General features: G+C 41.2%; 1 protein-coding gene across 3 annotated transcripts in view; it reads right to left on the bottom strand.

Annotated features, from left to right (window-relative positions):
- LOC134347148 (E3 ubiquitin-protein ligase pellino homolog 2) overlaps window positions 1-15136 on the bottom strand; it is a 145186-nt gene that overhangs the window by 31299 nt on the left and 98751 nt on the right. For all 3 annotated transcript variants that reach the window (XM_063049341.1, XM_063049350.1, XM_063049362.1), the window contains exon 3: window positions 13597-13726. In XM_063049341.1, the coding sequence (XP_062905411.1) occupies window positions 13597-13726 (130 nt within the window). The remainder of the gene's footprint in view (window positions 1-13596; window positions 13727-15136) is intronic.

Raw genomic sequence — 15136 nt, 5'->3', positions numbered from 1 at the left:
CTTTTCCATCAACTTACCAACCATTGAAGTAAGACTCACTGGACTATAATTTCCTGGGCTATCTCTACTCCCTTTCTTGAATAAGGTTACATCTGCAACCCTCCAATCCTCCAGAACTTCTCCCGTCCTCATTGATGATGCAAAGGTCATTGCCAGAGGCTTAGCAATCTCCTCCCTCACCTCCTACAGTAGCCTGGGGTACATCTCATCCAGTCCCGGAGACTTATCCAACTTGATGTTTTCTTGATCCTCTTTCTTAATGTCTATATGCTCAAGCTTTTCAATCTGCTGTAAGCCATCCCTGCAATCGCCAAGATCCTTTTCCGTAGTGAATACTGAAGCAAAGCATTCATTATGTATCTCTGCTATCTCCTCCGGTTCCATGCACACTTTTCCACTGTCACACTTGATTGGTCCAATTCTCTCACATCTTATCCTCTTGCTCTTCACATACTTGTAGAATGCCTTGGAGTTTTCCTTAACCTTGCCCACCAAGGTCTTCCCATGGCCCCTTCTGGCTCTCCTAATTTCATTCTTAAATTCCTTCCTGCTGGCCTTATAATCTTCTAGATCTCTATCGTTACCTAGTTTTTGAACCTTTCGTAAGCTCTTCTTTTCTTCTTGACTAGATTTTCAATAGCCTTTGTAAACCATGGTTCCTGTACCCTACCATCCTTTCCCTGTCTCATTGCAACGTACCTATGCAGAACACCACGCAAATATCCCCTGAACGTTTGCCAAATTTCTGCCATACATTTCCCTGAGAACATCTGTTCCCAATTTATGCTTCCAAGTTCCTGCCTGATAGCTTCGTATTTCTCCTTACTCCAATTAAACGCTTTCTCAACTTGTCTGTTCCTATCCCTCTCCAATGCTATGGTAAAGGAGATAAAATTGTGATCACTATCTCCAAAATACTCTCCCACTGAGAGATGTTTGTGTGTGCATTCAGGCTTCTGTACCTCCTTCCTAATGGTAACAATGAAAAGAAGGCATGTCCAGGGTGGTGGGGTGTCCTTAATGAGTCGTTGCCTTGCTGCTGTTTGTGCGTGGGAGGGGGGAGATGGATGGAAAGGGGGCTTTGGGGGTCTAATGTTTAAGACCCCCACCATCCTGGACATGTTCTCTTCTCATTGTTACCATCAGGATGGTGCTAAACGGGAACTCCTTCACTTGCATCTTCGAAGCAGCTCTATTTCTATCTTTGATATCTCTTTTTTTCCTTTTTAAGGTTCTTTTCAAGACCCTGACCTGGAGTTACTCTCTGACTTCAGTTCTTTGCAGGAATGGGACCCGCTCTCAGGGCCTCATGACCGGCCACTTTTTGATACCCCAAGGACACGGCCTGGAAGACCAGCGCACCTTCAGGGTGCTAGATTTTCGTGGCTCTGGAGACTGACTGAGGCCTCACGAGGGAACATGGAACTTCAGGAGCAACGGGCTAGCTGCTGGCTGTGTGTCCAGAGACCTGAGTCTTTCCGGGGTCGATTCTCTGGGTGCAGGGCTCGGAAAAAGCAACATAACAGACTTTTAACACCATAGATCAGCCAGTTGTTTGTTTTATCTCCCCTCTTGCTGCGAAACAGGGACATCTCTTTTTCCCTTATTAATGAGAGAGAGTGCCTGTACTATGTCTAATTACTAGGTGAATGAGTAGTCTCTGGGGTCCTGCAAGTGTGTGTCTTTATTGATGCTTTGCTGCACGCTTGAGTGCTCGGTGAAGGACACCAATGCTTTTTTGCTGGTGGGGGAGGAACAGTCATTGCCTTGTGCATTTGAGGGGGGAGCTGGGGCGGGGGCTTTGGGGTTCTAACATTTAACTGTCATTCATTCTTTGGGGCACTCCTCTGTTTTCGTAGATGTTTGTGAAGAAAAAGAATTTCAGGACATATATGGTATACATTTCTCTGACATTAAATGTACCTATTGAACCTACTAATGATGGACACTGCCTTTTTGAGGCATTACTCCTTGAAGATGTCTTGGATACTATCAAGCTAGGGCCCATGATGGAGCTGGCAGATTGTACAACTCTCTGCAGTTTACTTTGATAATATGCAGTAGCTCTCCCCACCCCCAATACCAGATGGTGATGCAGCCTGTTGCTTGAATGGAAGTATGAACGAATTCTCCAAGGTGCTTGAATGGAAATTCCTTAAAATAGTAGTACACACATCCCAGTCCATCACGAGTAAAGCCCACCCTTCCATTGAGCACAACTACATGAAGCGCTGTTGCAGGAAAGCAGCATCCATCATCAGGGACCCACACCACCCAGGTCATGCTCGCTTCTTGCTGCTGCCATCTGGAAGAAGGTACAGGAGCCTTTGGATTCACACTACCAAGTTCAGAAACAGTTATTACCCTTAACCAACATGGCTGTTGAGCCAGTGGAAATAACTTCATTCAACTTCACTTGGCCCATCACTGAACTTTTCCTAAAACTTATGGACTCACTTTCAAGGACTCTTCATCTCATGTTCTTGCTATCTATTGCTTAATATTTATTATTAATTTTTTGCTCTTTTATATTTGCATAGTTTGTTGTTTTTTGCTCATTTGTTGTTTGTCTGCCCTTTTGGGTGCTGTCTTTCATTGATTCTATTAAGATCCTTGGATTTACTGGGATTGCCCACAAGAAATGAATCTCAGGACTATATATGGTGACATATATATACGTTTAACTTTGAAAGACCAGTTCAATTGTCTCACTTGCCTGTTTTTTCTCAAGACCTGTAATTGTTTTCTTTTCAAGTCTCCAATTCCCTTTTAAAATAACTATCAGAATCTATCTCTAATGTATTAAATGGCATCTCTTTCCCCTTGTTAGTATTACAGGTGTCCCCCGCTTTTCGAACGTTCGCTTTACGACACCTTGCTGTTAAGAAAGACCTACATTAGTTACCTGTTTTCGCTAACAGAAGGTGTTTTCACTGTTACGAAAAAAGGCAGCGCGCCCCAAGCAGCAAAGCTCCTCCCCCAGAACTGCATTCTAGCTGGCATTGCTTAAACATGTGCCTGTGAGCATCTGTGCTTTATGTTGATTTATTTTGAGCATCCATTAGCAAGGTGAGTTCTCCGGTATCGGAAAAGCCCAAAAGAGCTCGTAAGGGTGTTACACTTAGCAGAAAACTAGACATAATTAAGCATTGTGATCGTGGTGAATGAAGTAAGGACGAAGTCAGTTTGGCTTGTGGAAGCTGACGAAGATGATGTTGAAGAGGTTTTGGCATCCCATGACCAAGAACTGATAGATGAAGAGCTGATGCAATTGGAAGAGAAAAGGATAACAATTGAAACCGAATGCAGTAGCGAACGGACTGAAAGTGAAGTCGTCCAGGAACTGAACGTGAAGCAACTGCGTGAGATTTTAGCTGCAATGATTGCAGAAAAGTACGACTTTAACTTTGAAAGGGTACATACGTTTAGGGCATATTTGCAGGATGGTTTGAGTGCTTACAAAGAACTGTATGATAGAAAAATGCGCAAGGCTAAGCAGTCAAGCATACGTCGTTTTTCAAGCCTTCCACATCAGCCACAGCAGACGACGGACCTTGACCTTCGACATTGAGGCAGGCAGACATAGAAGAAGATGACCTGCCTGCCCTGATGGAAACAGTCGACAATGAGATGACACCCTAGTGTCCCACCACCCCAACCTCCCGCGGACCAATACAGTGCCGTGAAGCACGCAATGGTGCAGCGGTGGCCGGGACGCACGCAGCACATCTTTAAGAAAAAAGGCAAAATAAACAAGCTAATTTATTATGTGCCACCCAGCACATAAATGTCGGCCCAGGTCAGGGGCAATTGCCGATTGCGTCGCCTCTGATCTGGGCCGACATTTACGTGCCGGGTGGCACCTAATTAATTGGCTTGTTTATTTCGGCTTTTTTCTTAAAGATGTGCTGGGTGCCTCCCAGCTACCGTTGCACCCCTGCATGCTTCGCAGATCAGTATTGGTCCGCGGCCTGGAAGTTGGGGACCACTGCACCACCCCAACCTCCGACGACTCAGCCTAACACACCATCATCAGTGTGCTTAGCGCTGCCTTCCCGATTTCAGTAAGTGATACTACACTGTACATACATTATTTCTACGTTATATAGACTGTGTATTTTTATGTGTTATTTGGTATGATTTGGCAGCTTCATAGCTTTAAGGTTGCTGGAAAGTGTGTTTCTGCCGAGAGCGCTTGCATGAGATTTTCGCTACAGTGGACAGTGCAGCAATGATTATAGAAATGTATTTCTACTTTATATAGGCTGTGCATTTATATCATTCCTGCTTTTACTATATGTAACTGTTATTTTAGGTTTAATGTGCTATTTGGCATGATTTGGTAGGTTATTTTTTGGGTCTGCGAACGCTCACAAATTTTTCCCACATAATTAAATGGTAATTGCTTCTTCACTTTATGACATTCCAGCTTACGAACCGTTTCATTGGAACGCTCTACCTTCGGATAGCGGGGGAAACCTGTACTGCTATTATTAGAACAGGGCCATTACTGGAATGGGACAAGAAAGATACAAGTCAGTGGCAACCGGAAAGAGCGAATACAGCATAAAGTGAAGGGGAAAATGTATTGTAACAAAAGAACAGTCTTTTGGAAGGAAAACATTGCAGTTAACGATAGTTCTATGTGATGGAAAACTACAACAAAATGCAACTTCACCTTGGAGTAAATATGACATTAAGAATGCCAGCAGAAACTTTGAGACAACAGATTAGAACACTAGCCTAGTGTTCTTTATGAGCTATTAAACAGCAACTGCTCATAATGAGACTAAATCTGAAGCAGACCTCACTGCAATATGGAATTTATCTTTTTAATGAAACTTATGTAGGAATTTTGACAATAAAAGTTAACTCTGTTTCATTTTCCAAGCTGCTGCCTGATATGCTGAGTGGGCAATTTCTGTTTGTAACAAATACTGCCTTTGTAGAGGAAATGATCCAAGAACTTTTTGTAGCTGTCATACATGAAGCAATTAAGTTGACTGATAATAGGCCAAACTACTGGAACTAGAGGTCTAAATGAGTCTGGAAGTTGAGGCCTGAACATCATGATGGGTGAGTCCTAGGGTCGATACACAGATGTTGGCAGAGTCCAGAAGAAGCAGCCTGAAAGTCAAAGACCGAAGCCAGCAAGCCCAAAAGGGTCATGAGGATCGATGATCCCCCAGGTCACCAGGGGTTTGGAGGGCTGGGTGCACCCAGCGATCAGCAAAGTCCAAAGTTGGAGGCTCAACATCTGTGAGTTTAAGAGTCCCAGGCCAAAAACTGGAGGCATAGAGATGTCCTGTCCTGTGGTTGGAGGTCTGTCTGCGTGGGTGTGTGGGATAAATGGGCTTGCTTTGTTGGTGTCGTTATAGCTGCTTGTGTTGTTCTGCTGAACACTGTGGGCATGCTATGTTGGTGCTAGAATGTCCCCAGCACTACCTTGGGTGTGTAGTTAACATATACATTTCACTGTATGTTTTGATGTACATGTGATAAGTAATTCTGAATCTGAAATCATGCTGAATGCACCTAGCAGTTCTCAAGGAACTACCAATAGTCCCTATTGATAGTTAGTAACTATCAATAATTCCTATTAAACTAGATACCAACATCTTTTCTTGGCCAAACAGTACACAGAATCTACATGATATGACTGTTAACATTTTATTCTCTACATTCTCTGTAAAAGCTACTGAAAATGTTATAAACACAATGTTACACGCGTTGGCATATTGGGATATAATTACCAAGATAAAACAGAAAATGCTGGAAATATTTAGCAAGGCAGACAATATCTCTGAAGAAACAAATTTTATCTTTCAAGTTATCGAAACCGGTAAATATCAGAATAAAACAGCACAAAGTTACACAGAAAGGCAGGAAAGGTAGAGACAGTATGGATCATTCTTTGTTTCAAAACTTGTCAGAAACCTCCTCACATCATTTTCCAATACACAGATGATTGTTTACATGCTGCATTTTGCTCCCAAACAATATTTTAAGGTTTCATCATCATTGCTATTAATTTCCACTTTCCTTTCACTTTCACGTGATCCAACTTTTCCCTTTTCTTTCACAAGTTTTGATTAATATTTTGGGGAATAGCTTAGCAAACAGGACCTCCTAAGTAATGGAAGATGAAGCTCACGGAAATCTGCCTTTACCCAAATTCTCCCATAATTTTTTTAAATGAGTGGAACAAGAGGACAGATCTCAGCAGAGAGCTACATTTTCCCACGGAAATCGCCACCACATCTCTTCACCTGGAGAGAGTACTGTGACACATGGACACAAAGTTAGTCGTCCTCATCGAGTTAACTAACCCATGGGAGGAAGGAGTGGAGGTTGCCCACAAGCAGAAGAGGTTGAAGTACTCAGACCTGGCAGCTGAGAGTAAGGAAACTGGCTGGAGGACCATCAGGTAGGATACCACGGCTTCATCGGTGCATCAACGACAAAGTTATTCTAGGATATGGCAGTGAGGCTCAGGAGGGCCACCAGAAAGTGGCTGAAGAGGCAGAAAAGGGCAGCTTTTGGCTGTGGCTAAGGCAGAAGGACAGAAACTGGGGGACCGACTAACCCCTTTGAAAACGTGCAGGGGTGGCAGGGAGACGTACCTGCTGCTGCTCCACTACCAGGAGATGTACCACGGTTAGAGGAGTGAAGCATCAATGAGCGGTGGTCCCTAGCTGCTGATGACCCTGTAGCTGACCTAAGGGCACTGTTGGAGGTGTGACAGGCAGCAGTGCCAAGCTGGAAACAACATCTTCCTGTAAATCTCATTGAAACAACTTTTCAAGATAGGAAAGTTAGTTACAGAAAAGCTTCACAGACTATGAAATAAGAGTAGCAGTTATTTAATTCAAAACACAACCAGTCTTCGAAAAATGATATCATGTAACACCCCTACAGTAATCAGATTGCATCCTTAAGAGGACCATTGAAGAAATATGACTTAGAAACTGACAATGTATTCTCTCTCTTCTATCGACACTTGTAAAATACTTCACTCAAACTAACGCAACACCCGTTGATACTTTAAGACCTTTGAAACTTGCCATTGGATATGGGACATTCTGATTCAGTACCATGTAATCACACAGAGGAAGGCAATAGGTAACGACATCCATGTTAATCAACTCTCATGAAATTATTTGTTTCTGACTTATGAAAGAATCCGTTTTCAAGAACAAAATCTTTATAACCCAGGAACTACCTTCATTTACTGCAAACCCCTTGAGTCCTATAGCTATCCTGACTACACTCCCTCTCACTCTGCTGCTTCTAAGGGCTTCATTCTATTCTTCCAGTCTCCACCATACCAATTCTGACAATGCCACCGTGACACAATCATGATGATGACATCATTGCTGTTGACAAAATCTAGATGGTGACAAGGAGGCAAACAGGAGTGAGATAGATTGGATGACTGAGTTGCGTCACAACAGCCTCACACTCAACATCAGCAAGACCAAGGAATTGACTGTGGACTACAGGAAGAGGAGGTGAAGAGAAAACATACTGGTCCTCATTGAAGGAAAAGGTGAGAATTAAGTGTGGGCCCTCTGGCTTAGTATCTCCTCTCTGATGGTCAACAGAAGAGGATATATTCCAGATGGTGTGGGTCTTTAATGATGGATACTAGCTACTTGATGCTGGGAGGGTTGAATTTGTGATGGAGTTGGCTGAGCCTACAATGCTCTGCAGTCTCTCTTCAGCCTGTGCATTGGACCCTTGATGCCACACATTGATTCAACCTGTCAGAATGCTTTCCAGTGTACGTCTATGATATTAACAAGCCTTCGGTGACATGTCAAATCTTCTCACACTCCTAATGAAGTAGAAGTGCTGACATGCCTTCTTCATGATTGCTTCAAAGTATTGTGCCAAAGATAGATCCTCCGAGATGTTGATGCCCAGACACCTGAAGCTGTTCATCTTTTGCCTCAATGAGGCCAGGTGTTACCTCTACTCTGGGTGCATGAATTCATTTTCTTGCAGGCATTCACAGTTGAACAAACATAATAGAATCAAAGAAAAACTACACATAAACAAAGACTGACAAATGAGCAACATGCAAAAGAACACGAAACTGTGCAAATACAAAAATAAATGAATAATGCTGAGAATAAGAAAATAAATATTACTGAGTTTTATTGATCGATATCACTGATAATAAACCTGATTCCATTAGTGCGTTTGACAGGTTTTCCTTAACTACCATTTGTTGTCCCTCATAGCCGACGAGGCTTATAACCATGCCTGTTCCATTTCCTATATATCTGCACTCATCTCCTCTCTCCCCAAACTGAACAAGGAGAAAGTTCTCTTTGTCCACATATTCCCCCATGTCCGCCTCTATATTCACCAGATCATCCACCATAATTTCTGGAACTTTCACTAACATGCTATTACCAGGCACATCTTCCCCTCAACAACACCTCCCCACCTTACTCATATTTTAGAATTTTTAAAAAACTATTCTTTCCTTGGCATCCATTTTCTCCCTTCACTCTCTATTTGTTCCCTTTCTCATATTAGCCCTCATTGTAACCATAGTATAACGACATTTAAAAGACACATGGTCAGGTACATGGATTGGAAACGCTTAGAAAGGTGGTTCCCCACATGGGTGATAATACCCCCCGGGCAGTGAAAGCTTCTAAGTGGATGAAAAAGATAAAGAGAGCAGTGGGGGGTGCTTGGTAGCAAGGGGTAGTAGCTGAGGGATTACAGTCTTAATTTAAGAAATGAATCACTTATTATAAGCATTTAATCTCAGTGCCTCATAATTAATTACAATGATTTCATAATCACTTCACCTCTTGTTAACCCACTGTTCTCTAAGACTCTGCTTTGCCAGCACTACACAACAAAACAGTAATGGTTTACATGCTTTATACATTTCATTGCTCTTTGTTAAATCCAGAAAGCCCTGTACAATTGGAGAAGAACTGATTCTGCCAGTAGAAGTTCTGAGTACAGTTTTGCACAAGTCACCAGACCAAATAATTAAAATGATTCCACTCAATGACAATTCTGTTCAAAGGTGAATAGATGAAATGTCTGAGAATGTAGAAGGCACATCGTACAGTGTACAGGTTTCCCCCGCCATCCAAAGGTAAAGCGTTCCTGTGAAATGGTTCATAAGCTGAAATGTCATAAAGCGAAGAAGCAATTACCATTTATTTATGTGGGAAAATTTTGTGAGCATTCGCAGACCCAAAAATAACCTACCAAATCATGCCAAACAACACATAAAAACTAAAATAACAGTAACATATAGTAAAAGCAGGAATGATATGATAAATACACAGCCTATATAAAGTAGAAATACTTTTCCACAATCATTACTGCACTGCTCTCTGTAGCGAAAATCGCACGCAAGCGCCGTTAGCAGAAAATCTCATGCAAGCGCTCTCGGCAGAAACACGCGCAAGCGCTCTCCAGTAATCTTTAAGCTATGAAGCTGCCAAATCATACCAAATAACACGTAAAAATACACAGCCTATATAAAGTAGAAATAATGTATGTACAGTGTAGTATCACTTACGGGAATCGGGAAGACAGCACCGAGCACACTGATGATGGTGTGTTAGACTTGTCGCAGGCTGGGGTGGTGCAGTGGCCCCCCACCCTCCGGGCCGCTGAGCGATACATTGCCGTGAAGAACGCAGGGGTCCAGCGGTAGCCAGGAGGTACACAGCACATCTTTAAGAAAAAAGCCGAAACAAACAGGCTAATTAATTAGGTGTCACCCGTAATTGTCGGCCCAGATCAGTGCCGATTTCCGATTGCGTCGTCTCTGATCTGGGTCGACAATTATGTGTCAGCGGCTCCTAGTTAATTAGCATGTTTATTTCGGCTTTTTTCTTAAAGATGTGCTGTGTGCCTCCCGGCTACCTTTGCATTCTCCGCGAATCGGTATCTGTCTGTGGCCTGGGGGTTGGGGTGGTGGGACACTGGGGTGTCATCTCGTCGCCTGTTTCCATTAGAGCAGGCAGCTCTTCTTCTATCTCTGCTCGCCTCGATGTCGAAGGTCGAGGTTCATCGTCTGCTGTGGCTGATGTGGAAGGCTTGCTTGACTGCTGAGCCTCGCGCATTTTTCTATGACACAGTTCTTTAATAAGGACTCAAACCATCCTGCAAATATCCCCTAAACCAACGTACCCTTTCAAGATTAAAGTCGTACTTTATCATTACTCATTCGGTTTCGATTGTTATCCTTTTCTCTTCCAATTGCATCAGCTCTTCGTCTGTCAGTTCTTGGTGATGGGATGCCAAAACCTCTTCAATATCATGTTCGTCAGCTTCCACAAGCCAAACTCACGTTGTCCTTACTTCGTTCACCACGATCAAAACGCTTAATTATGTCTAGTTTTACCGTAAGTGTAACACCCTTACGAGCTCTTTCAGGCTTTTCCGATACCATAGAACTCATCTTGCAAACGGCTGCTCACAGGCACATGTTAAAGCAAAGCAGTTCCGAATCTGGGGGAGAGCGGCTGCTCGGGGCATGCTGCCTTTTATCGCGCGCTGAATTTTTTTTCGTAACAGTGAAAACACCTTCTGAAAGCGAAAACAGGGTACTAATGTAGGTCTTTCGTAACAGTGAGGTTTCGTAAAGCGAACGTTCAAAAAGCGGGGGACACCTGTATTTAGGACAAAAGAATTTGTTCTGCAATTGGATGAATCAACTTTGCCGAGGAACAAATCTTTGCTTCTTAGTTATGTTCACTTCATAACAGATGAAAGCATGGTTCAAGACTTATTTCAAGGGGACTATAAATAAATACTAAATCAATATTTTGGGTTGTTGAACAATTTTTCAAAGAGACTTACATTTCACTCACCAAGATTCTTGCTGGTGCAACAGATGGGGCACCATCAATGACAAGGTGCCACCATGGACTCATTACTTTCTTGAAAAAAACCTGTACCTAACTGTGTAGTTCACAGACATCTTGTTGTAAAAGACCAAAGTGATTGGCTGCACAAATGATTAAATTCTGTTATCACAGCAGTAAATAAAATCAGAAATCAGATCGCTCTCAAAATGAAACAGCCTGAGACGCTTTAAAATTCTTTGAAGACTCAACTGCTTCATTCAGTAATCAACTTAAGAACATCAAGCATGATATTGCTTATTTGTCAGAATTATTCAAGGTTTAATTAAATCAATTTTCATTTGCAAGGAAATGGTGAGATACTTATCAAAGTCAAATCAGTCATCTCCACATTTCTGTCCATGTTAATCCTATTTAAGTGCAACATTGGCCAACATGATCTTTTCCAATTTCCAGCCTGAGTTGGAAGTGAAAAAAGAATACCAGATGACAATCTTCGAGTATATTGTGCCCACCTGGGTGTGGTGCATAAAGACATGTCAAAGAGATTTCAGGATCTTCTCTTGATCCAAATTCGAGAATGGGTAATAAATCCATTCCTGAACACTTATAAATAAGGAATTAACAGGAGAATGGAAGAATTGATCTCGCTACAAAATTACTTTGAGCTAAAGCCACAGATCGAAAAAATCATATCAAGACTTTTGCTTACAGAAAGAAAATCTTTGAACGCTACCCTGTGACTGCACTGAAAAGGGTCTAGGTGTACTTCATTGCCTTTTCAACATCATATTTAGTGGAGTACAGCTTCAGTGCAGTCGCCCAACTTCTTTCAAAGCAATGAAACAAACTGCAAATCACTGAACGTGAGGATCTAAGACTCCTTCTGAGTGACATTCAGCCTAATGCTGAGAGGCTGATACCACTGCACCAAACCCATCCATCTCATTCAAAGGTGTAAAAGCAATGCAGCAGTAAATAGTTGAACTACTAATGGATACTCTAGAATCGTTAATGAAAATTGTCTTTACTGTAATTAAATAAAATAAATAAATGTATTTGTAGATTTAAATATGTTTGAATAATATTTGCAATTATTTGTCATTGCTTTGAATTTTCAGTCACTATTTTCTTTCACTGTGTACTGCAAATCAAAATTCTTTACCGTTTTTATGTAATGGCCAGAAAAGGAAAGGGGGATGCTGGGGAAATGGTCTGGGAGCCAAGAGGGCAGAAACCCAAAAAAGTTTGGGAATCATTGGTTTAGAAGAACATTGGCCAAATGCAGGCAAATGGAACCAGCTTAATGGGCATCTTGATCGGCATGGCTACATTGGACTGATGGGCCTTCTTTTGTGCTGCATTGCTCTATGACAAATACCCTTTCATTTTCCAGGGACCCATACAGATTTTCCAGGTTAAAATGGACTTCCTCCAACTTACAACAGAGAACACCATAAAGTGGCAGTCATATGGTGTCCTCTATAGCATACAAATATGTTTTATATCTAGTAGTAGGAATAATGAGCTCCTGCAAAGTGAGTTTAGGGAGTGAGGTGTTTAATTAAAAGACCAGGGTGGTGATCACAGGATTGCTATCCATGTCACACACTACTGAAGCAAGAAGCCATACAGGTGGAGCTTAGGAACAATTCATCTGTCATACTTGTTAGGCTCCTTGTGTTGAAATGGATACGGCCCAGCCTCACATTCCTCTCGTGTGCCTACTAAATTGAATTATTTTTCTTTCTATATTTGTCTCATCCCAAAATACACTCGTACTCTGTATATCAATCCCTGCCACATTATTTTAAAGCCTCCCCAACAACACTATGAAACCCCCCACCCCTAAAACCGCAAGGATGTTGGACCAAATGCAGTTCATATATAATCTGGCTTTTACAGGTTCCAACTTCCCTACGAATGGTAACAGTGATCCAGAATTCTAAAGACCTTCCTTCTGCACCATCTCTTCAACCAGGCACTTGCCCTTTTCCTATATTCACTAGCACGTGGCACCAGAAATAAGTCTCTGCTCGAGGGAAAGTGAACAATCAGCTTCAGTTGCCTCTTCAATGCAGCAGAGTGCATCCAACTATGATACTTAGCTGAGACTAGTCATTCAGTTTAAAATTACCTAAAGGCTAGAAAGTTCATTATGACAGTGACCATGACCTATATTAGGAGACAATCTAGGCACCGATGCAGATTTCTATAGCCACTAACATAGGAAAGACCTAACTTTTAATTATATTGATTTTCCAAAAGCTAGAGGTAAGAAAGTTGTTCCCTGCATGCTTTGAAAGATAGGATCTAAGAACATACAATCATCATCTGATGGATTCCTGGCTACTGTTTCCAACATGAACAGAATAACAATGTTCCTATGACTAACATTTTTAAAAACATAGTAGTTCAAATGAGAGATATGAGATTGCAAATAATGGAATGTAGAGCAACAAACAATCTGCTGAAAGAACTGTTCAGTTAAGTAGCATCTGTCAAAGGAAAGGAATCGTTGGTGTTTCAGGTTAAACCCCAGCATCAGGACCAAAACTCATATAATTCAGCATTCAAAAAATGCAATGCTTCACAAACTAATTTCTAGTATCTGAAAAATGTTTAAGTCAGCAGAAGGAAATATAATTTAGGGGGGAAGAAATAAGTTAGTAATTAAAATGCAGCCTACTACTACATTTTAAATAACTACAGTATATTTCAACCAATCCACCTAACCACATACCTTAGAAGCCTGGGGAGTGGAAATAACATGCACTGTACTGGGCTTGACTCCATTAGCTCTTGATCGTTTAAAAAGTGCAAATCTGCTTTTCCTGCGGCCCCTGTCTCCATTTGGAAGAGAACCGTTGTATCTGTGAATGAAACAGGTGTTACATATAAACTACCATTTATTACATTTGCCAAAACTTAACCAACTGTACAATTGGAAAGACTTGTACTTCATAAGTTTGTTACAATTGGTCAGGTACAATTCATGCCACTGAAATGTAATAGAATACTCTAAAGAATACCCTCTTCACATTAGCATTATAATACTAAAAGCTGTATTTGCAAGGTATTGTAAAACAGCTGAATCTTACATTTACTTAAATACATGTACTGTTTCTTGTTATATAATTGAATGACTTAAATTGACTGAAGACTTGCAGCTGTGAATAGTGAGCCTCAACAGGAGGATGAAATGCTTTATCTTTTGCCTGAAGATGGTTAGACAGGTTAGTCATATCATTAATAATATATCTATGAAACCGTCCCTTCACGTTAGCTATTTAGTTACCACCGGTCTTCATGACCTGCCTGAACTGCAGAACTTTAATCTGATCCACTGGATCAACGGCTCTACACACAGTGTGCTGCTCAGTATGCACGTACTCCTGTACTGTAGCCTTACTGGGATAGCATCTCATTTACAGGTACTTCAAATGTGTTCCATGGATGATCAACTTACTGAAAAAGTATTGGTTTCCCTTTTGCAGCAGAATGTGGAATGTATCAGGCAGTGAAATAGATTTAGAGCATTGTTTACTGCAGCTCATTTATGTGCAAATTTAAGATGCTAGATTAGATCTGAATCTATCCTTTTGGCAAGATAACATAAGGTAATGCAAAAAGAGATGTCGTCATATGATGACAGCACTCGACCATCACAAGGGTTGTGTATTGGTTACTTCAGGCAAAACAGTTCTGAATAGATTTCACATAGATTTCTCCCCTTGTATTGATTTACCCACAGCCTGCTATATCTCCAGTCCAGTAGCACTCAGATGACATATCATAGAACCTAAAGTTTCAAGGATATTGCAAAAAAAATTGATTAGCATCAATACAGTCTTCTTTTTCCAAGATACAAAGTTTTAACATGTGTTAGGACGTATTCTAGAATTAAGATAACAGCAAAAGATTAACTTCAGCAACCAATCTTTAGACCTGAATGTGAATTGTAGATTAAATTTAAAATGCAAGATTGGACAATAGTTTCCTTAAACTGTGGACTCCAGTTAATTGAAAACCAGACTGCTGATTAACATTCATCTTGGGTATTTAGAGTATGGGATGATGAAGGAGGAGTAAAAATTATATGTAATCCAAGGGAAGCATCGTAGATACATTGTAAATATAGAATTTTTCTTTGATCTTCAGCATGTAAAACGTCATGTAGTATTGATTGAACAAGCGTCTTCCTCCAAAAGGGTTTCAATATGATGCCTGCTGCTGATTTTTGTTGAATAAAACTAGCTTCAGTGTCCCTCTGGAGATTATGT

Source organism: Mobula hypostoma, chromosome 1 (genome assembly GCF_963921235.1).
Source record: "Mobula hypostoma chromosome 1, sMobHyp1.1, whole genome shotgun sequence".
Taxonomy (NCBI): domain Eukaryota; kingdom Metazoa; phylum Chordata; class Chondrichthyes; order Myliobatiformes; family Myliobatidae; genus Mobula; species Mobula hypostoma.
This window is presented reverse-complemented; position numbering and strand designations above follow the sequence as displayed.